Genomic DNA, 26,346 nt, shown 5'->3' on the forward strand with positions numbered 1-26,346 from the left:
CTAAATAAGATGATCTTATGTAGTGATTGCATTTTTAAGCATAATTTGAAAAAAAAAACTATCGTGTTTGGAATTTTAAAAAAATGTTGATGTGTATTTTATCTATCTTTTAAGACGAGTTCTTGAACTCTGGAACACAACCACTAGTTTTGGCACTTTATAAATCCAACACATCACCACCTTTAAGGTTGAATTATATGATATAATATAGAATAAAGTAAAATCATTCTTAGAGAAGGTAATGGTTACATTGTCTTTAGTAATTGATTGTTTTGTAGTAACCTTTATTGTCTTTTATTGATTATCAAAGTTTTTTGTTGTTGCATTTGCTCATTTTTCAATGGTTGATAAACTAGTAGAGAAGGAAGCAATATAATGAGATGTTTGAAAGTTTTTGAGTGATCTAGGGACAACAGTTAGATGATCACCACATGATCTAAAATGAGATTTAATAATTACCATAGACTAATCTCATTTAGATGTTATATTTGCACCAATTTGTTAAGGATTTCTTAAGTTTTATAGTTCAATTTTTGGGGCTCAAGTGTATTGTTTGTAGAAAAATTCTAAGACAACCTTGAGTTCATGGGTTTTCTACAAATACCATGTATTCATTTGTTATTCATCATATCAAACTCATTTGTGAAGATCACAAAGTTATCAATGCAACAATGTAATTAGTAGTAAATTTATGTTTCATGATGGGCTTCATTTTATATGCAAATCTTTGGATTGTATGGTTGTTGTTAGAAAAAATTAATGACAACAAATAATATTTTTTTTCTTGACAATGACCTATAATATAGCTTAAATGTCAATTTCAAGAAGTTTGGTTAAGTTTATTTATGTTCAATGTACATTTTGTGAAACTAGTTTACTCAAAATTTAGTTGATTGAGATAGATAATTTAAATGATTTTTATTAGTTTTCAAATATGATAAAACTAATTTCAAAAAGGGATAATACATTATTGATACTCATATAAATTTGTGAACAATACAAATTCTTTAACAAAGTCCTTAAGTACTATCAAGTTCATATGGTGTAAGGGTAAGATCCCATTATGAATTTAAAAGAGTTAACTTATTGGATTGAAAGACAAGCTCTCTTTTATGATAAATCATCAAGTGAGGATACTAAGATTTGGGGGATATTCATTAATAAAAAGTCCTTGTATGAAGAGTTTGTGCATATTTTACTGACTTGTAAGTTTTTAGGTTTTATGTTATATGATGACTTACATGTGTTGATGTTGTCGTACAACATAATTGGAAATAAATCATCTAGCACCTATCCTGACATGGTATAATTGGAGAACATACTTGTGAATGGATTGTAAATAGATTATAATAGCATTATATCATCATCTTAATCTAGCATATTCTTCACGATTACATTTTCTCTTTTTAATATTCCACTTAGAGCCTTGAAATAAATCCATTAGGGATTCAATCAAAGAGAGTATGACCCTTGTATATCAACCTATTTTTCCCAAGTATATCAACCCTAGATTTCCCAAAGTTAGTTGTGAACGCCATTTTCTTAGTGTGTATTTGGATACATGAAAACAAATAAATGTTTTGTGTCTATGAATACATGGACCAGCCTGGCAAGTTTTTGTTCTAAATAAGATCAAATCTACTCTCGTGGAGATCACCAATAATATTTACTATCACATATTCCATGTCCAAATATTATGGAAACACATTTCTAAATAGAAAATTTAAAAAAAAATCAATCAAAACATTAATGAAAAGATTTGTGACAATTGAACAAATACTTGTGTATCAAAAAATATAACCAAATATCAATACATTTAATTCATTTATTTTCTATATTTTACACTAATTAGTATAATTCGCCCCCACCCTCATTGTTCCAAGTCAAGTGGTAGAGGGAAATGTATATCGAATTATAGATTCAATGTGATGATCAATTGATCCAATTAGAGAACCCACCAACCCCCACCCTTTATGCTAACCAAAATGAGTGAACATATTTTTCTATAATAGCTAAACCACCCCAATTTAAAAATAAACAAAAATGCTCATTAACATAAAATTAATAAATACTTATTTTTAAAAAAAACCTATGCCAAAGTAGGTGAGGATACATATAATTTTTGTATGTATGACATGCATTGAGCTCTTTAATTTTGCAAGTGCATGCATACGTACCTATATTCTTCACCGTCTTTCAAACATAGGAATTTTTAGTTCACATCTTTTCCAAAACAAAAATATCTTCACTTTAAAATTTCCAGTTTTGTGTTTCTTTTAAAAAAGAACAAAAGAGGTGGAAAACTATAGTAAACACAAAGAAATTGTCCTTTTTTTCATTATTAGTTCCTACCAAAGGCAGGATACTATTGCTTTCATTCAGTTCAACTAACCAATCAACTCATAGAATTTAAAAGATTAAAAGAAACTTCAAATGTTTATATGTTTTTCTACTTTTTCATTATTTTATAAATCACATTTTTTATTCATTCTATTGGACCATACTATTTTAGGGAGGGAGAAAATTCAATTTTCTTAAACAAAAATACAAATATTTTCTAACAACTCTATGAATGCATTAATTACAACTTTATCTTTTCTACCTTTGTGACAAGTTGTTTAGATTTTCAAAAAAGTAATATTTTTATCTTCTACCTCACACCACCTTCGAAAAAAATGAATGTCTAATCAATAAATTAATTATCACAATTTATTTTTCTTACCAATTTCAAATATAGAGTTAAATGTTCTATATTTTTTATTTTAAATATATTTATTAGTTTTACATTGATGTTCATTTTTACCAATTGTGAAATGCTATTTTTTTAAGTTTACACTATATTTTACTAGCTAATACTTTAAAATGATGCTCTGAATTTTTTTATACCATTTTACAAATTTTAAAACTAATACTACCCCTCAAACTTACTAGATATTTTGGTAGTTTGAATTAAGTAATTGACAATTTATTTTTTTAAATTAAATATTTCAACTTATAATTGAATTGGTAGAAATGAGTAGTTCATTCATATAATATAATTTCTATTATTATTTATATATTTCTTAAAATAATACAATTATTAATATTTTAAAATTCCCTTCAACTCTCTCTATCATTCTACCTTTACTTTTCCTTATAATAAAATATCATTGTCTCTTTTAGCTCTCTCTTTCTATCCTTCATTTCTATCTATAAATTTTTATATTCATGCATTGCGTCTCTTATTTAAAGAATGACTTTGTATAATTTTTTTGGTAGACCTTTTAGGAAATGGCTTTGGAAAATCACAATTGAATAAAATATTTATTTATTTAAAAATTAAAAGTAATAATTTATTTATTTATTTCTCAATTCTAATCTTCTACAATTGAGTGTTAAAAATTAAAAATCATTTTAATAATTTTCAGTTAATTCAATTTTTTTATTAATTTAGTGTTAGTTGAAATAAGTAGTATTGATAAAAATAATGAAATATAGATTTTTAATGTATAAAATTTCTATGTACATGTACAAGGAGGTAGAAGATAAGAACTATTATACCTAAAAAAAATTGGTTAGAGCTTTTTAGAATATGCCCTCTTAACATAATCAAGGATCAAAAGCTTAGGGGTATCCTTGGTAAGTTCATTCACCACCATTCTAGTGTCTATTGACTATTATAACAAAATTTAACAAGTATTAATAGGGGAAGATATCTAGTGGTGAATTGGGGTCATTTATAAACTAATAGTTGGTTGTTTTTTGTTCTTTCTGATCTATGATTGGCTCATTTGTGCACCACTACTAGTGATTTATAAATCAGTATTGAATATTTCTAAACTACTAGTGGAGATATGTTTTGTGAAGCACTACTAGACATTTTGTGAACCCCTATTGGTGATTGAATGAATAATTATTGGTACAATAGAAGTCAAGAATCAAACACTTTCTTTGTGACCACTTTTTGACCTTTTTGAAATGCATTATTATTAGTGAGAACAATACTCATTCAACATTAGAGATTTAATTTATTTTTTGAATAAGATTATAATTTTTCTCCATTATAGTTCAAATTAACAATCACATAGGATTATAAAATTAATCAAACTATTGAAGCAAAACATTATACTTTTATAAAGAACAATTCAAGCAACATTGTCCTCAAAGAAAGGATAAATCTCTTTACAAGTTTAGTGTATAAAACAACATGCACCACTTGGTTTTTGGTTTGGAAAAACTTTTCTTTACAACACCATTTCAACTTTAGTCATTCTTCAATTTGGTGGAACCAATTAGTTCAATATCATGGTCAACCTCTTTCTATTTCTTTAAAAAGACATTCTTATTATCTCTCCGAAAAGTGAGTATGTCAATTCAATGATTTATGAGATTTTAACTTAGAGTTTAACACATTTGCAAAATCATTGGTTCCCATTGAGCTCAACATGAAAATGTCTTCAATTTCTCAAAAAATTGGTCTTGGTTGTCTTCTCATCAATTCTTCCATTTTCCTCTTTAAAAAACTTATTTAAGGTTGATGCATGTTTTGTCTTTGAATTTGAGGCTGAATTTAAAATGTCACTACAAGTTTAAGGAAAGAACATGGAGAAAATTGAGTTCTCAGATTTGGTGTTCTGGATCTAAAGCCAAGTCCAAACAAAAATGGAATGTTGTTTTTCATTATATTCCAATGATTTTTGGTCGTCCTTTATGTTGGAAAGAAGTTATTTTAGGACTTAATCTTAAAAGCGATATAGTGACCAAATCCCTACCAATCTCAAAGATCATGGGAAGTTTAGTAATTAGATGAACAAGATTAAATACTAGTTGTTCCAAGATACTTTAAGGAATGTTGAAGTTCAGGATTTAATGTTCTCACACATGCTTTGTAATTTGGTCTTTTGATGTATTTGTGAACCACCAGTGGAGATTTATTTTGTAAAGTACTATTAGAACCACTATTGATGATTGAATGAATAATTATTGGTATATAGAATTCAAATATCAAACACTTTCTTTAGATCACTTTTTAACCTTTATGAAATAATAATGAGAATAATACTCATAGAAATTTAATTTCTTAAATTGAAGAAGATTATAATTTTTTTATTATAGTCCAAATTAATAATAGCATTAGATTATAAATTAATCAAACTACTGAACACATTATACTTTTATAAAGAATAATATCACATTTTTTGAACACTAACAATTCAAACAACACCATCCTTAAATTAAGGATAAATCTCTTTAAAAGTTCCATGAATAAACAAGAGACACAATGCATCATAGTTCCTACCTAACACATAATGGTTGTAAAGGTGTAGATGAGTGAGAATAAGGTTAAATAGTTCTAAATTAATATTGTGAATGCATTAATTTTTGCCTAGAAATGCACTTGTGAGCTGATAGGATGACTCATATTTTGTTGTTAAATTCTAATCCTAGAAATGCACTTGTGATTTGATAGGATGGCTCATATTTTGTTGTTAAGTTCTCACGTTATATTATTATATATTTGGGCATTTAAGCCCAAGAATAAGAGCCCAAAGTCCCCAATATGGCACTAAGTACTTAATATCATACTACGATCAATACATATGCTTTAGACAAATTTGCACCTTCTACATTGACAACTTAAAATATGTGCAATGAGGAAAGATATCCATACCAATATTTGAATTATAGAACTTGAAGAAGTGATGAAGCATTTGGAGTATCACATTATATGTTTAAGCATGTTATGCATGCTACTAGAGAACCATAAGTAGTTGGAAAAACTCCCCCAACTATGTATTATTCTCATATTGATTATCAAATGGAAGTCACACTATTTTTAATCATTAGATAGAGATAAATAGCAATATAGAACAATAACAACATAAACATATATTCAGAGGAAAAAAGGATAGATAATATAGAGGAGGAAGAGGAAGAGAGATACAATAGTAAGATAGAGTGGTACCAACATAAGTTGTGTGTGTGTGAGAGAGAATTAAATATAATTATTTTTCCTAATAAAACAAATAGTCAAAATAAAATCATGGTTATAATAAAAAATTAAAATATATTATATTTTAATTAATGTAACTAAGAATTTAATTACATAGCATTGTTGCTCTACAATCTTGCCACTCTTTTCAAATTTGAAGTTTGAATTTTGAATGATGGCGTGCCCTAAGCCTCCAGATCCACCATCGTGCCTAGATCTGCAACTCATGCTTGCAATGCGTAGGGACTTGGAGGACTTGCAGGATGGTTGTGGGTCCACTGGGGTTGACAGGTTGACTTATGCTAACACTGTTGTTGTGGGTAGTGGAAGCCCTATTGGTTGTCCACTTGAGGCTGGCCAAAAGATGGATGATAGATCATTGTTGGGGTCGACGAATGTGCTTGTTGGCACCTCGATGGCTAGTTTCCCAACAAAAAATCCCAAGATTACCCATGGCCAAGAGGGTCCTGTGATTTCCCTCCCTAATAGTGTGGTGGTCAATGTAACCTCAGGCCTCAAACTTTGTGTTGTTGAAAGATTTGTTGCATTCCATCCCACTATTGAAATGGTACGTAAGTGGGTGAGTCATAAATGGACGGTCAAAGGGAGCGTAAGTGTTTCTACTATGCCTAGTGGTCTCTTTTGTTTCAAATTTACCATTGAGGAGGATTTCAACTCCATTCTTTCTAGTACTTGGTATTATGGGAAACATTGTCTTGCCTTAACAAGATGGCATCCAGGCTTTGATGCTAGTGTGGAGTTAAACAAACTTGCCCCAGTTTGGGTTAGGTTACCTAGACTACCCCTAGAATTTTGGGATGAGAAAATCTTAAGGTGGGTGGGAAATTCTTTTGGTCATTTTGTCATGGCTGATAAAGTGACTATGCAAAAAACACAGCTGGTTTATGCAAGGTTCTGTGTGAATGTAGCCCTGAATAGAGCACTCCCCACTGTAGTCACATTGAAAACTAAATGGGGTGAGAAAAATCAGCCTATAAAATATGAGAATGCTGGCCTATTCTACCAAAGATGTGGGCAGTTTGGACACCTCCTTGTGGATTGTAAAGCCCAAATGCAAAAAGACAAAAAAAAAGAGGGTTCTCTAGGGATTGTTATTGAATCCTTGGGTGAACCTTCAGAAATACCAAAAAAAGTGGCAGAGACTCCTCCTAAGGCTACTCCCACTCTAGAAAAAATTTTGGACCCTGGGGGGGAAGTAGTTTTGGAGGACAAGATGAACTCGGAGGAATACCCTTCCAGAAGGGATTTAGAGGAATTACTATGCTCACCTAAGTAGGGGCCTATTGTTGGTGGGTTACTAGAGGAGGGTGAAATAGATGTGTCCCACCCATTCCTGGGATCCCCAACAACCTAGATGGGTGATAGCCACCAGGAAATTATATCCATAGGCTGTGATATTATGGAAAACGTTTGTACCCCTTTGAGGTTGGTTAAAGCTTCCCCAATAGAGATCATGGCAAAAGTACTAGAAAGTATTACAAAGGTGGAAATGGAGGTTATCCCTACCTCACCTCAGGAGGAGGATAATGGGGAATGGGAGCTCAAGAAGAAGAAGAGGAGGGGGGGGGGGGGAAATAGATGTTGGTATTTTTGGGACAACCAAGAAGACCATCTAGTAGAGCAACCAGGACAAAAAAAACAACTAGGGATTTGGCCAGTGGTAAGCAACTTACACTGGAGACAATTACTAGAGGTAAGAAATGAAATTCCTTTCTTGGAATTTGAGGAGGTTAAACAATCCCCAGAAGCAATATGCTCTAAAACAATATATTTTTCAAGAAAAAGTTGATTGTGTCTTAATATAGGAGACTAAAATGTCTTGTGCTAGTTTTGATAAAATAACCAGTTATATTTGGCTGAGGACTAGGTATTTACATATGGATGTTGATGGAGCTTCGGAGGATATCACCACTATGTGGAATCCAAACTCTATGAAGGGTACTGAGGTCTAGAAGGAAATTTTTTCTATCATTACTAATTTCCAGTCTAGCAGCCAATGTTGGGGGTTGATCAATATCTATGCCTCTAATATCATACTTGGGAGGAAGGGTACGTATGATAAACTGGCTAAGATTGTAGAAACTATAAAGGGTGAGCAATTGATGTGTATGGGAGACTTTAATACCCCCCTTTACCATTCAAAGAAGCTAGGTGGTAATAGAGAATGCTCAAAAAGTTTGCAAGATCTCAACGACTTCATGAATAGGTTGAACTTTATGGATGTGGAGTTGAGAGGAAACCCGTATACTTGGACTAATAATAGGAAATGGGAGGACCTTATTTAGGTTAAGCTGGATAGATTATTGGTGTCAGGGAACTGGAATAGATTAGGGAACATCCACCTTGAGAACCTCACTAGAATTGTTTCAGACCACTCCCCTATATTATTCCATTGGGAGGATTTTAAGGGTGGATAGAAACCTTTCAGATATGAAATTATGTGGCAGTCTCATCAAGAATTCAAAGAGAGAGTTCAGGATTGGTGGAATATAAAGATAGATGGTACCACAATGTACAAGCTTACTCAAAAATTGGATAATATTAGGAGGAATGTCAAGGTCTAGGCTTTGAGTTCATTTGGTGACTTGTTCAGAATTAAAGGTGAAGTGGAGGAAAAGCTCAAAAAAATCCAAGGAGAAATTGCAAAAGGGATCAACTTAGAAAGTGCAACTCAAGAAGAGGAGGAGTATAGAAAAAAGTGGCAGGATATCTTACTGAGGGAGAAAAATTTTTGGAAACAAAGATCAAGAATTCAGTGGCTTAAGGAAGGGGATAAGAACACTACTTTCTATCACAGGTCAACCTCAAACCATAAAAGAAGAAACACAATCAATAGGTTGAATGATGAAGGAGGAAGGGCCTTAAAAGAGCAGGCGGAGATGGGAAGACATGTGGTGGAACACTTTAGTAAAGCTTTTGTTAATGAAAATTTTGTAGGGAACTTAGTTATTAGAAGAAGCTTGATTAATTTAGTTCCACAGATACTTGGTGTGGAGGAGAATAACTAGATACTTGGCAATATCATTGAGGAGAAGGTGAAAAGTGTAGTATTTTCTATGAAAGCTTATAAGGCTTCGAGCTCGGATGGATTTCCTCTGGCATTTTTCCAGCATTTCTAGGAGGTTGTTAAATTGGAATTGATTTGGGCCACTAGGGATTTTTTCAGAACAAGAAAGATGCTAAGGAGGATCAACAAAACCTTTATTTCTTTAGTTCCTAAAATCCCTACTCCTTTGAGCCTGCTTGACTTTAGATCTATAAGCTTATGTAATACTATTTATAAGATATTTACCAAAGTCTTGGTGAACAGAATTAAGCCTTTCTTGGTAAAAAGTATTGGTAGCCCTCAGAAAGGATTTGTCCTGGGAAGACAAATATTGGATGCGGCTATAACCACACATGAGGTTATTCAATCTATGGAGAAAAACAAAAAATTGGGGATGACATTTAAATTGGATATTTCCAAAGCGTATGATAAGGTCAATTGGGACTTCCTTTAGGATGTGTTGGAAAGAGTGGGATTTAATAATAAGATTATAAACTTGATCATGATGATGGTTGGCTCAATGCAATATTCTATCCTGCTTAATGGTTCCCCCTGGGGCAACTTTGTTGTGGAGAAAGGGTTAAGATAGGGTAATCCACTTTCCCCTTACCTCTTTATAATGGTCGTTCAAGTCTTAGGGAGGTCATTCCATAAATTAGTGAGTATGGGTTGTGTCAAAGGGGTTAAACCTACTACTACTGCTAAAACTGAGGTCATTTAGCAGTTTGTTGATGACACTTTCCTATTTGGAGAATTTTCAATAATGGAGGCAGAAGCTTGGAAGATGATATTACATAATTATGAAGAAAGTTCAGGAAAACGAGTAAATTACCACAAGAGTAAGATTTATTTCTTTAATACTGAAGTCTCATTACAAAGGAGGATAAGGAAAATTCTGGAATACTAATATGCTAACCTCCCAGATACTTATCTTGGATTACCACTTACCGCTAAGGAAGTGACTAATGACTTTTGGAATACGATAGTGGAGAGAATTCAGAGGAAGCTTGCAGGGTGGAAAGGGAAGATATTAAGCAATGCTAGAGAATTACAACTGTTCTCTGCTGCTTTTTATGGAATCCCTATTTACTTCTTATTCATTTTCAAAATTAATCAAATTATGGCAGAGAAAATTGAGAGAATACAAAGGAATTTCCTTTGGTCAGGGACAGAGGAGAAAAATAAATTGAGCTTAGTTAATTGGGAGGAGGTGTGTAAACCAAAGAATAAGGGGGGGTTGGGTGTAAGAAGGCTTCAGGACCTTAACAAAGCTCTCCTTACGAAAGTTGGCTGGAGACTGGCTAAGGAGGATACGGATTGGGGCAATATTATGAAAGCTAAATATTTGTCTAATACCTCCTTTAAGTGGAATCTATTTAGTAATGACCTCCTAGGAGGTTCAAAAATCTAGCAAAATATTGTTAAAAATAGAGGTTTATTAAGAGAAGGTTTGAGGTGGATTGTGGTGAATGGGTTCAATATCAGATTTTGGGAAGACAGGTGGATGGGTGGGAAATCGTTGGTCTTCAGTAAATTCAGAAGATTAATGGAATTTCTTAAAGAAGATGTGGAGAAAAAATTCAGAGATTATATTGATTAGGGGAAGAGGTGGAAGATGCTTTATAAGGAAGATTACTCCCAAGAGGATATTCTTCTCCTTAAGAAATTGGAAGAGTTGATTAAGGAACAAAGACTCTCCTTACTACCTCAGGAGGACACTATGGCTTGGGACCTAACTCCAAGTGGTAACTTCACTATCAAATCAATATATGCATTCATGTTTATTAAGGACCCCTACCCAACATTATGGCATAAGGTATGGATTACTAACCTTATTCCTAAAACTAATTTCTTTTGGTGGATGGCTCAACATGGTAAAATCTTAACTTTGGACAACTTGAAAAGAAGGGTTTTTTATATAACAAATCGTTGTTGTTTTTGTAAAGAAAAGGAAGAAAGTATCTCCCACCTCTTCTTAGAATGCCAGTATGCTTTAGGGATTTGGACTAAGGTCTGGGAAATATTTGGATTGGATTGGGTTATGAAAGATAATCTGGGATAGTTTGTGGAGAATTGGTGTTGTCCCTTTTATCACCCTAGATTAGTTATTCTATGGAAAATTGTTCCACCATATGTTTGCTGGCACATATGGAAAGAAAGAAATAAAAAATTATTTAGGGAGGAGAGTAAACCGAAGGAAGTGGTTTTTGGAATTATGGACAAATTGTTGAAGGAAAATTTAAGAGTGGCTAAATGTAAAATGCCAAAGGAGGAACCAATTAGACATGAAGTCTTAGTTGCTAAAAGATGGGGTTGTCACATGAGGATTTTTTTCTCTTTGATAACTCAAAAATGATAATGAGATAGAAGATGAGATGGAGACCCCCCACCCTAACGCAATATAAACTAAACTTCGATGGTGCTGCTAAAGGAGGTTTAGGAGCAGCGGGAGGAGTGCTGCAGGACAGGAATGGTGATGTGTTGTTGGTGTATGTAGGAAAGGTGGGAAATGGAAGCAATAACTTGGCTGAGGCCATGACGCTATTATGGGGCCTTTAGTTGACTAGAGAAATGCAAATTAAGGAGCTAACCATTGAGGGGGACTCCAATTTAATCATTGACTTAGTTAACGAAGTGGCTAGACAAGGATGGAATATTCAAAACACCATTATGGACATCAAGAAAGTCTTGAATGGAATGGAAAGTGTCCACCTGCAGTACATCTACAAGGAAGGTAATAAGGTGGCAGACACAATGACTGCCATGGGGTTTAATACTATGGCTATCACATGTTGGAGGAATTGGGTTGATCTCAATGAAGATATCAAGTCATTGGTAATCAAGGAAAGAGGCATGAATAAAATATGATGATTACTATAAATTTTAAAAGTAGGACCAAATTTGGCAACATGGTGATAATTTTTGCTAAATTTAACAATGGCTTTTAGGAAATAAAAGGAAGATGTGGTCGTACAAATGGTAATCAAAGTGATTACAAATTAAGAGAGATGTCAATTCACAATTATGGTAACCCATTGCGAGTTTCAAATTACTTCCCAATTGGAAGTATGAAAGATATCATTAATCAGGCTGTCAGAAAACATCGGGGCATGAAAATTATGATTTTATACATTCACGAATCTCATAATTATCTTGCATGGGATTTTGGAGCTTATCAAGCATGGGTCTGCAAATTTTATTTGCTTGTTGTTAAAGGGTTTAAGGTGGAGAGTAGTTGTAGAGAGTTTGTAATTGGGAAAGTTCAGATGTGTATTACTGAAGAAGGGGAGCTGGAAATTGGTGAATTAGAGATGGGTGGGGACTTGAATAGGCTGGAACCCACAAAAATGGAGAATTTTAAAGATAGGATGGCCACCTGGATTCTTTTGAAGGAAGGGGGTTTTTTGCCCTACATGCAGTCGATGGTGGGGTATGAGGAGAACTATGTGCTCCAGTTTGTTAATGGATGGAATGATAGAAAGGTCACCATTAATGGAATCACCTTCCAAGTCATTGAGGAAGTGATTGCCATGGCGACTGGCCTCTCAATGAAAGGGAAAAAATGGAGAAAGGTTACCAAATTTTCTGATGAGGCCATTATGAATAGCTTCTTTGCAGAAGATGAGGAGCCCATTCGTTACCGAGGAGGGTTTAAAAGAGACAAGCTGCATGCCCCACGGGACGATGTGTACCTGGTCCTTATGAGGTATTTGATGCTGGAGGGCAGGTTCAATGTATGCTATTACTATCATTTCCCTTTGTTAAATCATTTTAGGAATAGGGATTTCATTTCTATCCCTTTTTATCTTCTACATTCTCTTGAGGATATGGTTGTTGATGTTAGAGAAAAAAGGAGTAAAGGTTTAAATTTTACCATAATTCATCAAGGTTTAATCTTCCACCTCTATCAGTTTCACCTTTCCTTGTGCCCCCTAGGGTGGTGGTGGTGGATAACCAGTGCCACTGCCAGAATTCACCTTTGACTCTAGTATGGGCACTAAAATTCACACCCCTCGACCCTTCCCTGGTAGGGAAAACAAGAAAAAGAAAAAATATGATATAACAGTGGAACAAAAGGGAAACAAGAAGATAAAAATTGAAAAACTGGTTGAGGTTGATGGAGAGGATTCGAAGGAGGAGACTAGGGATAAGGCTAGGAGGAGATCTAGTAGGCTTGCACAATCTCAAGCTAGATGCAAACAGAAATCTATCAGAAATCTGGGTGAGGAAGATACTTCTGAAAACAATAATGAAGGAAGGGAGGAGGAAGATATTTCCAACTCCAAGAAGGATGATGGAAAGGAGGAGGGAGAGAAAAGTTTTAATTTGGAGGATAATTCGGTGGATAATACTCAGACCCAGGCGTCTGTTAGTAATGCTATGAATACATAGATCACCCATGTGTCTACTAGTTTTTCCCTCAAACCCATTACCTTTTGTGAAGAGAGCAGCAAGATGGACACCTCCCCCATAACTATTTCCTCCCTGGTTAAGGATAATTCTAAGGTTTTCTCTAACCCAAGGGTTTTGTAGGATGATATCCAGGTGCATAAAGCCAAGGAGGAAGCACTAAAGGTGGAAGTCGAGACTAAAGAAGGGACTGAGGTGCTGCAAGACTGGTATGCTAATATGGAAATGAGGGTTAAAACTCTGGAGGAAGGGTTTTTAAACTTCTCCAAATTTGGCCTCAAAGTCACACATGCTGCGGCTACCATCCTCTAGTTGCTGGCACAGGAAAAGGAGGACACGTGTATGGATATGGAGGACCACAAGTTGCTCTTTAAGTTCCTTGTAGATGACTAGGCTCAGATCCTGCTGGATGCGAAAGGGAAGGGGAAAAAAGATAATTATGTTTCTTAGTTTACTGGGATCCTTGGATCCAAGACTTTTTATGTCTTATTGTTGGTTAAGGTTTTTCTAGTGTACAACTATTATTAAGACTCGGGTTGGCCTGTTATGCTAATTTTGGTTATGTTGAACTTTTGTAGTTTGCTAGCTATCTCTGTTTGGTTTTAGCTTAGTTGCTCTTAAACTCTGTTGGTTTTTTTGCAGACATTTGAAACTATGTTGATGTTTAGTTAGTTTTTTGACTGTTGGTGGTTTTTGCTGGTAATGTGCTGGTTACCAACTTTTTTCTTGTATGGGTCAACCCCCTTTTTTTGGTCGCTTTTAATTTCAAAAACTAAGAATTTAATTTTTATATTAAAACTCACATTTGTATAAGAAAAAATGAAATGTATTGAACTATAGAAATATTTTATAAGTAAAATTAATTGTTTAATTTTATACAATTAGAGAAGGTTTACTATTTAATGTTTTGTATTTCCAAATTTTTCATAAAATTAAGTAATTTTTAATTATGAAATAATGTCTATATAATTTAATATGTAATTTGTAAATAATAAATAGATGTAATACATATAAATATAATATTGATGAATAAATATGATGTAATGAATAAGAAATAGAATATAACTATTTAATTTTAATACATAGTTTATAAAAACTTAATAATAATTTATATATCTTTTAGAATTGAATTATTTCTTGTTTGTGGTTATTTCCTTTAGTATTTTTTTGATATAAAATATAATTATTAATTTAATATTAAAATATATATTTAAGTTTTAAATTTATTTAAACTAAATGATAAATTGTTTAAATACAAAATATTAATAATAATAAATGATATAATTTATAAATTGTAACACTTATCAATTATACATATTACAAACACTATTATAAAAAATAATTAAAAAATAATATTGTTTAATTTATTTTTATAAAAGTAAAATAATAGTAATAATTTAACTATTTTTATTAAAAAATCAAAATTTTAAAAAAATTAAAAATTCAAATACAAAGATATAACATATTGAAATTATATTGCTATTGAAAATTAATATTGATTAGACATGTTGTGTTGTGTGAGGTGGAAGAAAAAAACAATTGAAAAAAACAATCTTATTCCCTTGTCACAAATGTGGAAAAGATAAAGTTGTAATTAATACATAATGTATGATGAAGTTGTTAGAAAATATTGATATTTTTGTTGGGGAAAATTCCCCCACCAAAAATGTGGACAATGAAAAATGTGATTTATAAAATAATGAAAAATTAAGAAAAATATAAACATTTGAAATTTCATGTAATCTTTTAAATTCTTTGATTTAATTGATTAGTTTTAATATCATATTAGCACTTACATGAATGCATTAGCATAGATATTCCTGCCATGGGCAGGAACTAAAAAACTAAAACGAACGAGCAGAGATATTTGTTTATTTAAAATTCATCATTCGCACATAAAATCTTTACCAGTCATCCACTCTAACTGCTTAAAAGATTATTAAGCAAACAATAAAAAAAAGCATAATCTTTATTACCTTAAGCTGAAAGCAATAGCCACCTATTGTATCTTAATCCAGATGTCTTACGATGGAAATTCAATCTTCCATTGAGTATATTACAATAACGGTCACATAATATATTCAATGTATATTTTGCTGGTCCCATTATTATTTTGCTGGATGATAATCTTCTTTCATTCGTGTGGCTGGACTACCAGTACCAACGATAACAAATGTCAAGATTTTCTTTCGCCGTGTAACGTTTATTTGTATTCAATTTAAATTGTACTTTCAGATTTCTTATTTGGCTGTGCTCTGTCATTTTCTTTTTGTTTTAAAGAAATCAAGATTGAGATACGAAGATTAAGATAGAGAAACATCTGCCTAATTTCAGCGCCTTTACACAATTACAAAAAGAACAAAATCATGAGTGGCGTCTGGAACCATGTTTTGGCGGGCCCATTTCTCAGTTGGTGCGTTTTCCACGAATCTTTGGACATTATGTGTAAAAACAAAGGTAGTCCCGCCTTTTTGGATGGAATAGAAGCGAGATTCTGAATTAAACTCCACCCGCCATATTTCAGACATATTCATTTTCATTTTTCAGACAGATTCATACTCATTTTCTTTTTCAGACATAGTGATCAATCAGCCATGGTAGATCGATTGGGGGAGAGAAATGAGATTTTACTACAGGCTGGTGATCAGGTTGAGAGCATGGACAATTCATGGAGGCTCAAATTCAACAGGATTCCAAGGCCTGGAACGGATGATAGGCCTCAGAGAAAACTCCATGATTACTTTACCGTAGTGCTCGGTTTGTGCTTGTTTCCACCACCTTTGAAATTTCGTAAAACAAATCAACTTGAGATCCTTTTTTGGTTTTGTCCTAAAATAAGCATTACCCATTTGATAGAGTTTTAGAAATGCCCACTTTCAATGCATAATAACAACTTATAGATTTTAGAAATATGCAGCTTCCCTAGAAAGGGGTGATAGGCCTCACAGAGTAGTCCATGATTGCTTCACTACAATGCTTGGTTTGTTTTTCTTCATATATTTGGGTTTGCTTATAATTAATTTTGTTGTTCTGTGCTGAAATCAACCAAACTGAATGAGAAGGATTTCAGAAACATGAAGGTTCAATCAGGCACACCCACTTCATGTAGAAATATATAGTTTCAACGAAGCTGGCCCACGTACATGGATTTGTGGAGTCAATGTAACAGACCATATTTTTTAAGAAATACGAAGTACACTAAAGAACAACCCATGACTGCTTCACTGTTTACAATTAGTGTACACGTTTCTTTTTCTATTCACGTACCACAATCGTAAAGATTTTTCAGCGAATTTCTTACAATTGTTGTTGTATCTATTTTGAATTCTGTTTTAAGAAATGTTCCGTTTCAACAGAGGAGATTCACTTCATACAATTCTATTGAAGCAGACCCAATTCATGGATTTTTAGATATACCGAGTTTCATCGAAGAGAAATTCATAATTGCTTGCATTTAGTACCTGGTACGTGCTTCTTCATCAATTTTCCTGCCACCATTAACTTTTCCTCCTTGGGGAATGGGGCCTGGGGGGGTTCTTTCATTATTAGGGTGATTCAGTGCTGAAACCAAGCAATCTAACGCAATACATTTTTTAGATACGCGTGACATATTTCTACCATAATGTAGCTTCCATGAAGCAGACCCACCTCATAGATTATTAATTTTGATAGGATATATCATCATATTTTTGGGTTTGTTTGTCAGTATTTTAGAAATATGCAGTTTTAATAATGCAAACTCAGCTATATATGTGCAGTTTCACTGAATCTGAGCCTTGTACATGGATTTATGGAGTCAATAAAGCAGATCCACTTCTTGGTTTTTTAGAAATACGCAGTTCAATAAATAAAAATCCATTGTTGCTTCAATGTTAAACGATTGATTCGTAAGTTTCTTTCAATAACTGATTCATAAGATCAGTAATTCTTATCAGAGGAATGAGATTGTTGTCTTTAGCTTTCGTAATAATGAGTTTTTTGGACTCAATTCTGTTGACGATATTTTGTTAGACTGACAGCTTTCTTGCTGATGGCCCTTCCTTTGTGTATATATATGTGTGTTTATTTTCAGAAATATTTAAAAATGTAGACCCAGTTCATAAATCTGTAGAAATATGCAGTTTCTTAGGCACCATTTTTCTGATTGAGTGGGAACAAGAAATGTTCTATCATATTCATGTTAGCTCTCTGAATTTCGCTTTTCAGAGACGTGCTATTTTTCAGACTTCCAGAACTAGTAGATTGAGCATTAGGAATTTTCAAGTGAGTGGCAGATAATATTTACAAAAACCATAAGCGTTATTGTTCTCTGTTATGGAACATCTGGGTTGATTTTTTAGGTGGTTTTAATAATGATGTGTTGTGGGTGTAATGGAGCAGAAGAGCCGTTTGCAAAAGAACATTTGGGTGTTTTTTGGGTTGTAATTTAATGATGATGACTTGATGGTCTAGTGGAGTAGGAATTGAACTTTATACTAGTGACCTTGCCTAAATTGTTGTGAAGATTGCGTGAGAATATCATTTTGAAACTTGCTTATATAATTTTGAAGAGATAAATCTTTATTGCTCTTCAAAACAAATTAAAAAGCAGAAACCTCTAACAAAGCAGATTAATAACAAATGTATTTTGGTTTTGACTTTACTGCCTAGACTTTACCTATTTTCATTAATTACAGAATGAAAAGATCAGTCATGGTGAAATCCAAAGAAGCAGACCTCACTCTTCTCTATCCTCATGTTGGATAGGCCTTGCTTCTGGTATCAGTTAATGCTTCTAGTATCAGTTAATGCTTCTAGTGATATTGAGACTATTTCAACATGATTAAGAATCCAAAAACTTGCAAACATGTCAACCAAACATACCCGATGAGGGGGTCTTTATGAGCCAATTCACCATGCTCAGTCAGGTTGCTGCTGAACACACTGACGAAACACATTGTTCAAAAGGCCTTTCTAGACTGCAATGTGTATGTATTGAAGAAACCTCAGTTGTTCTACGATTCTATCTAGTCAACAGAGGTTTTTTTTATACGATTTAACCTTATGCAATCTGATTGTATCCCTAACCTACATTCAGTGCCTCTTTTAATGTTCAGAGACATCATATGAATACTTATTTGGTGAGACGATAAATGTGGGTTTCTGAAAGGGCCCAAACCTATGTACAACGATTATTACAGATTCAGAAATGAAGCCCATCAAACAAGAAAAAAATTTGTGTTGAGTTAAAAATGAGTCCAACAGGGCCAAGGTGGAAAACTAACAGCAAAGACACTAAACTAGCAACAAAAATAGCAGGTGGCTAACTGCGTGTCTCTGTGATTAAATTCTGTTGTTTTGGCCCAACAGCTCCGTTGTAATTTATGGAAAAATTTCCAATATATGCAATTCCATCGGCTAGTTAGCCACTGGCGTAATTTACCATATGACCTGCATTCCTAATAGGCAGTTTGGATCCACTAAGATCTAGGGTGCTCTGACTTCTATTAGCAATTTCTCTCAGTCTCCTTGTTGTAAATATCACTCATATTTGATCTCACTTTCTTTGTTATCACTCCTAAATCTGCAATTTTCTTAGAACTTGTAGTCATATGCTTATCTTGCTGCAAATTTAGAAGGGAGCGTGCAAGGGACTAGTCTGATTGGTCCAATTGAAAAGGGAGAAAATCTTTCAATGTCTAGCTCTATATTATTAGATACTAACCTTTCTGCATTGCCACCTCTAGATCTTGATTCGTTCCTTTTTCTTAGGGCACTGTTTGGGAAATGAGAACTATAAAAAGGTAGATCCCTGAGCTTGTGACTCAAATCTCCTTTTTCCATGGTAGGTCCCACCATTTAACCTCTTACGTCGTCTCTAGGATAATCCTTGGTTCCACATTTTTAATTTTATTTTCATAGATTTCTAGATTCAATTGCGTGTGTTTTTATCATCAACTTTTCGGATCAGGATAAAGCAATGAGATCCACCTTTTTTTTTTCAACATTTTGGCTATAGTAAAATTTGTTGTCATTACATTTTATATTCTCCCTCATTGGAGCCTTCACAATCGTTTCTTTTCCTTTCTGCATCAAACTTTGTTTCTACTGATCCTTCTTTCTCCTGAAAATTAGAAACACTTTTTGGCCAGGTTAAAAATAGCAAAGTGGCTAGATTGACAGATATAACAAAGATATGAGTAGCTCTCATACTCATTCCTTTGGACCCAGCTGCTCTACTCTGAAGACAAATTGATAAAAATATGCAATTCCTTATCAACATTTGCATTAACACAGAGTCTTGCATTTGGTCTGCCTGGGTCTGACCTGGTTCAACCTAGGTTCAGCCTGGAGGAACCAGCCTACCTGGGTTCGGACCTAAGTAGAACCAAAAAGGGAACCAGGACCAAGACTAGGGACTGGTTCGAAATTTGCCAAAATCCCCCAATTCTAATCTTAATTCATTCTTCTAGGCTGCATATTTATTAGTGTTCCACGGGGATGCTTCCCTTATGATTTTGGGGTCGTTCCCGTCCCGGGGATGGGTTTTTGCCATCCCCAGAGCCATTCCCTTTTTGCCAAATTGGAAACGTCCTTGAAACAACAATTTTTTTCGTAGGAAACTTGGGGACGCCTAGCAGTATCAAGGACGACTTTGCCATTCCCCAATCATCCCTGAAACTTCTAGCCATCCCCTCCAGCCGTCCCCAAAACTGCTGGCCATCTCCTTTTTCCAGCCAGTTGGGTAAAGACAAAGCACTCCCAAATTTTTAATTTTTATAGTTTTTTTCTGTTTGTGCAGGCCCCTAGTTGTCTTAAAGACATAATAAAAATATGCAAACCATATTTGGTCCACTAAAACACTAAAACACTAACTCTTCTCCTCATTTTTAGATTTGACATACTTGATAAGAGGAAGAATAAAAAACATAGAGCAGCAGCAGCAGTGAGGAAAGATTGCAATTAGTATTTACTACTTACTATTTTAGTTAGACTTCTCTTTATTTCATTCTGATTTCATGCATGATACTTGGAGCCTTTAAGCATTTTGAATTTTGCTATTTATGCATGTGATATTGTTATAATGGAAGTACTTAGTGTTTGTCATTTGATAATTTTCCATGTATTGATCTTGTAAAATGTCTATGTTGAATGGTTTATCAATGTTATGATATGCATATTTGTATTTTGTCTCTATATAGAAAAAATCCCCTATGTTTTTAATCGTCGTCCCCTCAGGTCCCGTCCTCTAAATTTTGGCCTTGATCCATGTCCCCGTCCTGTAAACTGTCCCTATCCCAAAAACTCCGTGGAGCATACACACACACACACGTAAAATTCTGACATGTTTTTGTACGAATGAACCCAAACGAACCCAAACTCCATTTCAAAGTTTTACTGTACCACCAAACCGGTTCTTCAAACACGAACTCAAACTGGCAACTTAGCATTGGTAGAAACAAAGGATATTTTGATAGCTAATACAAAGGAAGTCTTGTGATTTGTTATTAGCAGTAGGAAAATGGGGTATAATGAATTCAATTCTTGCTAAGTAGCAGTATGGTGTGGAAATAGTCTTTGTTTTTAATCAAGTGAAAGTTATGAGATAAATTCACTGGAAATAATACAGGAGTTTTCTTACACCATATCTCCAGTGTTAAAGTCTGCAAGTATCCGTTAATTTCAATTGGTTGCCAATGGTGCACAAGTATGAGTTTGGTCTATTTACTAAACTATTTTGCAATAGGAGACTTAATGTGTACAATGACTTGTTGTAGAGTATTCCTAGTTACATGTTTACTTAGTTACCAATTCAGGATACGAATTCGATTTAGGCATGTGAATTGGATTTGTGGATTCATGATTTTTTATTTTTCCCATTATGATTTGTGAGGATTCGTGAGTGAGTGTGTGTGTGTGTGTGTGTATTCCAAGTTTGGCATGTGGGTGCTTGGGGATTCATGACAGATTTGTATGGATTTGTGAGGGATCTGCGTGAATTCGTGCAAGGTCTGGATTTGACCTTGTGGATCTGTTTGGATCCGCGGATTCATGACAGATTTGTGATGGATTTGTGTTGGATTCATAAGGATATGCGTGGATTCATGTAGGGTCCAAATTTGACCTTGTGAATTTGTTTAGATTCACGGTCCGCAGATCCAGATGGATCCACAATCCAAAACACGGATCCTACTCGGATCTGGATGAATCCAGATCCAAATCGGATCTGGATCCAAATCCAGCCTCTCGGGCACAAATCCAATAACAAGGCATGTTTTTCTTTGAGCTTTGAAGTATTTAAGTTTGGTTGCTCCCTAGATAAATCACTTCACATCAGTTTGTCTAGATGTATAATTTGTGAAATCTAGAAACTGTTTGCTGAGGTCTTTCTTTTTCAATACATATATAACGTTTTGTTTCTTTTTATCTTAGATATCGATGCACACAATAGGTTTATGGGCTATAAATTTGACATTTATCTATTTGATGAGCACATGACTTGCCTTTCGCGGCAAGATTCTAAAATATGTTTCCATTAAAATGTAGGTCATAATCTTATTCTTTTTATCTGTAGATGCCTGCATCAATACGGGCTACAACTCCACACCTACAAGTGGTCTTGGTTTTTGGCAATAAATTTTAGCAGTAATTTTTTTTTGTTTTCTTGAGTTTTAGTTATCTGTGTGTTCAATGATCTGTGATATCTACTAAACATCAAATAGCATTGTGCAAACTTGTGAGCAGATATGTTACAGTCAAAGAAATGTGATAACTTAGTGAAGTCATTCTCCTTAAATGTGTCATGATTGAAAGAAGTAGGATCTCTATGGAGACGGTTGACGTAAGTGGAAAAGATTATCCACAGTAGTCATTAGTAATCATCTCCGTTAAAAAGAAGAAAGATAAAATAAAACTAATAATTGAAGTGTCTCTTTCAGTAAGAAAATATATCAGTGCTTAGAAAGTATGTGCAGCACGTGGTTTGAACTTGAACTAAAGAGGATTCCGCAATCTGATTGTATGCAAGCATTACTAACAACTCCCATTCAAGATTACTTCAGACATGTTATTCTTCTCAGTGGTGACATATCGAGATTTAAACCCTATGCTAAATGCATCTTGCTACTAATAGGGAAATTCACGTTTTAACTTGAACTAATAAAGGATTCCAGAATCTGAATGTATGCAAGCTTTCTCACAACTCCCATTCATGATTACTTCAGATGTGTTATTCTGCTCAGCAGTGAAGTATCAAGATTTAAACCCCATGCTGAATATTTCTGTCTACTAGTACGGAAGCTCACCTTTTAATTTGCAGGAGAAGATATGAATGTGCATATAGAGTCACAAGAATTTATGAATCCTGTAATTTTAAATGACTTGTTTAACTATATTGAGATACATAGAAAGTACATATACCTTTAATACTTAGAGTAATATATTGAAAAGTTACTGAAATTTTTGTTTAAGATGTATACCTCTACTAGTTTTTAGCTATTTCTTCATGTTCCTTGGCAGGTTCCGGTGATGGGGTGGCTGAATATTATCAGCAGCAAGAGGAAATGCTCAATGGTTTTACAGAAATGGATGCTGTTGCTGAGTGTGGATTCTTGCCTGGCATGTCCAAGGTTTGATTTTTTCCTTTTTTTGATATGCACATTCATCAATGCATTGGTGGACCATATTTTACTGAAGGGGCATTTTATCATTCAAAATAATAATACCTTATGCTCAATTTCTTTCAGGAAGATCGTGAGAAGGTTGCAAAAAGTGAGAGGACTGCAATTCTGCTGTCCAACTTGGCAAATGTTGTACTTTTTGCTGCAAAGATATATGCATCAATAAGGAGTGGTTCATTAGCTATAATTGCTTCAACCCTTGACTCACTCTTGGATCTCCTATCAGGATTTATTCTTTGGTTTACTGCACATAAGATGCGAAAGCCAAATCCCTATCTCTACCCAATAGGGAAAAAGCGCATGCAACCATTGGTTAGTCTTCTGTATTTCTTTTATTTGAATATTTTTCCAAACCTATCATATGCAACCATGCCCAACTTTACTCAACCAAAATTCTAGTGAGTGGTCAAATCTAGGGTCTCCTTGTTTGCAATTTTTGTCGTCTCTGAGGTGGATGTTTGTTTGTAATAGAATTTTTCAACAAATCTTTCAATTTGAAGATGCTAATCATGTTATTAAAGAATTCACTTGTCATTAAATACTGTGTAAATAAATAATGTGTTATTAAATAATATATGATAAAAAGTCAACTTGGGCAGGAAAATGAACCATTGGACCATTGGATGGTAAAAGAAGAAAAGTTACAATTTTGTAGAACATTCTTATTGGTATTAACTGTTAGATGAAGAGGTGAAATTGAGGTTTAAAGTGACATGTCCATTCGTGCAAACTGTGGCTCTAGATTGTAGGGTTCTCATAAGGAGTTGGTTTTCTTTGAAATGATTTGATCCCACATGGCTGTAGCATTTTATTTTTTTTGAATGTTGTAATTTGGGATTGTGATAATAAAAAGTAAGCTCTTCTTTCTTGCATTTTTTATTGTTTCTATACTATTGTTGATGATTTTGTATGTTGTTTTGTAAAGGGAGTACCCTTCATCAAGTGGCATTAGAGAAGAAGATACTGAGTGTGTAAGTAGATTTTTGAATGTAAGGCAATTTGCACAAGGACTATGGTTGTGCATTTGAGAGAAGAAAAAAATTTCTTTATGAAGAAATTGTGGTGGAAGAATTGATGGTGTAACAAAAGTGTTTTAGAGCCCTCCAGAGACAAGTTCAAGCACTGAAAGAGGAGCTACGCAAAGGAGTTGATATTAGGGCATGAGCCTAAAGTGAGGATGAGTTTGAAGAGGAATAATTTGAAGGACAATAAATGACTAAAAATCCTGACAAGGCTAGGTTTTTTAGGGTCATTTTAAAGATTGGATAAAGGCCAAAAATTAAAGTTGCACATTTTTTTGGAAATCTTAATCTAGAAATGTTGATTGATCATTGATATGGAAGAGTATTTTGAGTGTGAAGATGTAGAAGATATGGAGAGGGTTAGGTTTGTAAAGGATAAGTTGGAAGGTCATGTTAAAATTTAGTGGAAAGTTATGCTAGAGAGATACAAGTTGGAAGGAGAAAATAACAAGATGGAATTGGATGGTGGACAAATTGAAGAGACAATTCATTTCTATTGATTGTGAGCTTGATTTTCTGAAGTATATGCAAGGGTTAAAGAAAGCAAGATAACTTTTCAAAAGATTATACATAATAGTTCTATCAAGTCCTGATCAGAATAGGCCAACAAGGAGAAAGTTGCCCACTACATAAATGGGTTGAAGCTGAGCATTTGAAGAAGAGTTGTGTTTGGGAAGAATGTATACCTTTGAATATGCATATCAGTTTGCTTTGAAGGTAGAAGAGAACCTAAACAAAATATTTGAGAGCTAGCAAAATGCAAAAGGTTGTGGTAGAAGGGCTGATGGATGATCTTATGGAGGTTGAAATGAAGATTAAAAGAAGAATGAAAATGTAGTAGCAGTCATAATCAAAAGCGAAATAATTCATACCATCCCTGTTATCAAAATAATGGTGCTGAGAGAAGAATAGGTAGATGATGATTGATCTCCCTAGATTTGATGGGACAATCACTACAACTTCTCATACTTTATCAAATTTTTGCACCTGGACTAAGTAATGGAGATTATACAAGATAGCCACTGCTATTTCAAATTTGATCAATAATATGTGCATGCAAAATGATATAGGTATCAATATGATTTCATGGAGGCTAAATTCTTGAGTCTCCATTCTAATTTGAAGAGTACAGCATAGGGGCAGCATTAAGTTCTTCATTTCCAACCTCTATCACCTCCAATTTTGTCTATGTAATAACCCCAATCAAGCTCACACAAATAGAACTAAGGAAATTCGTAACTAGATGCTTCACAACTGCAACTTTTGTTTCCAAGAAATTTCACCCTTAATTATTAAAGAATTAGAGCCAATTTCCTCTAATCCGATGAACCTCTACTAATATTGTAATCAGATTTTGCAAGTAAAGAATTCTCAAATTATGGCTTCACAACTGGAAATGAGATTGGGATTCTTAATGATTTACCAATTTCCCAAATACTGAATATCGAATTGACATTTCTTAACAACAACCAATACCGATTATTAATTCAAGCTAATGCTGGTACAATATATAAAAATGAGACTAGTGTGAGGAACTTGGAAATAGCTTCCTTTAATTAATTGCAGGCTCTGAAAATGTATCCACAGCAGCTGAGATATGCAGAAATAAATAATGCACAGCAGCACAATATTGTCATTTAAAATCCAGAGAGTTACATGCCTAGAGTAGAGATTTATGGTATTCAGATTCAGAAATAATACCGCTCTAGAATGCAATTTGAACAACCCAAATAGCAGAGATAAACCCTATCAATTGGCAGATATAAATGGCACTCTAAATAGGCAACGTCTATACAGCCACGAAAATGCACTTTCTTACGAAGGAGAGGACTTAGAATTTTTTTTGAAAAGTTAGAAAAAGCAATGTAAAGGAAGTGCATTTTCGTGGCTGTATAGCCACGGGCCTCTAAATAGGCCCCACAAACATCCACTTCTCCACACTGATTCACTCACCCAATCACAAAAAATACAGTAGGAATGATGCTCAATTTTCAGACTCCCAATAACAAATTTTTTAGCAACACTTTGCTTCTTAGCTACAGGAAAGATAGTATGAGAAGCCACCATGAAAAATTTAGAATTCACAAGAAACCAATCTCCACTATACTTCAGCAATGGAGAAAAACCTTAGGTCAAACCCTTATACATCAGCAAGGGCACAAAATTCAGAGCATTAGAAAAAGCCACGAAGGCAACAAAATAAAATAAAATATCTAA

The 26,346-nt window shown here is 33.9% G+C and overlaps 1 protein-coding gene across 2 annotated transcripts in view; it reads left to right on the forward strand.

The window, feature by feature from the left end:
- The first annotated feature begins 15,645 nt into the window (after positions 1 to 15,645).
- The window catches only part of LOC149580166 (metal tolerance protein 5-like), a 50,570-nt gene continuing 39,869 nt past the window's right edge, over positions 15,646 to 26,346 (forward strand). Inside the window, exons 1-4 of one of the 2 annotated variants that reach the window (XM_089812991.1) lie at positions 15,646 to 15,905; positions 16,024 to 16,205; positions 22,947 to 23,056; positions 23,174 to 23,419. In XM_089812991.1, the coding sequence (XP_089669117.1) occupies positions 16,043 to 16,205; positions 22,947 to 23,056; positions 23,174 to 23,419 (519 nt within the window). In that variant the 5' untranslated portion in view covers positions 15,646 to 15,905; positions 16,024 to 16,042. The other variant, XM_089812983.1, reaches the window with a different exon arrangement.

The sequence above is a fragment of the Cupressus sempervirens genome, chromosome 1 (genome assembly GCF_028749045.1).
Source record: "Cupressus sempervirens isolate cs-2001-9-10 chromosome 1, ASM2874904v1, whole genome shotgun sequence".
NCBI lineage: Eukaryota > Viridiplantae > Streptophyta > Pinopsida > Cupressales > Cupressaceae > Cupressus > Cupressus sempervirens.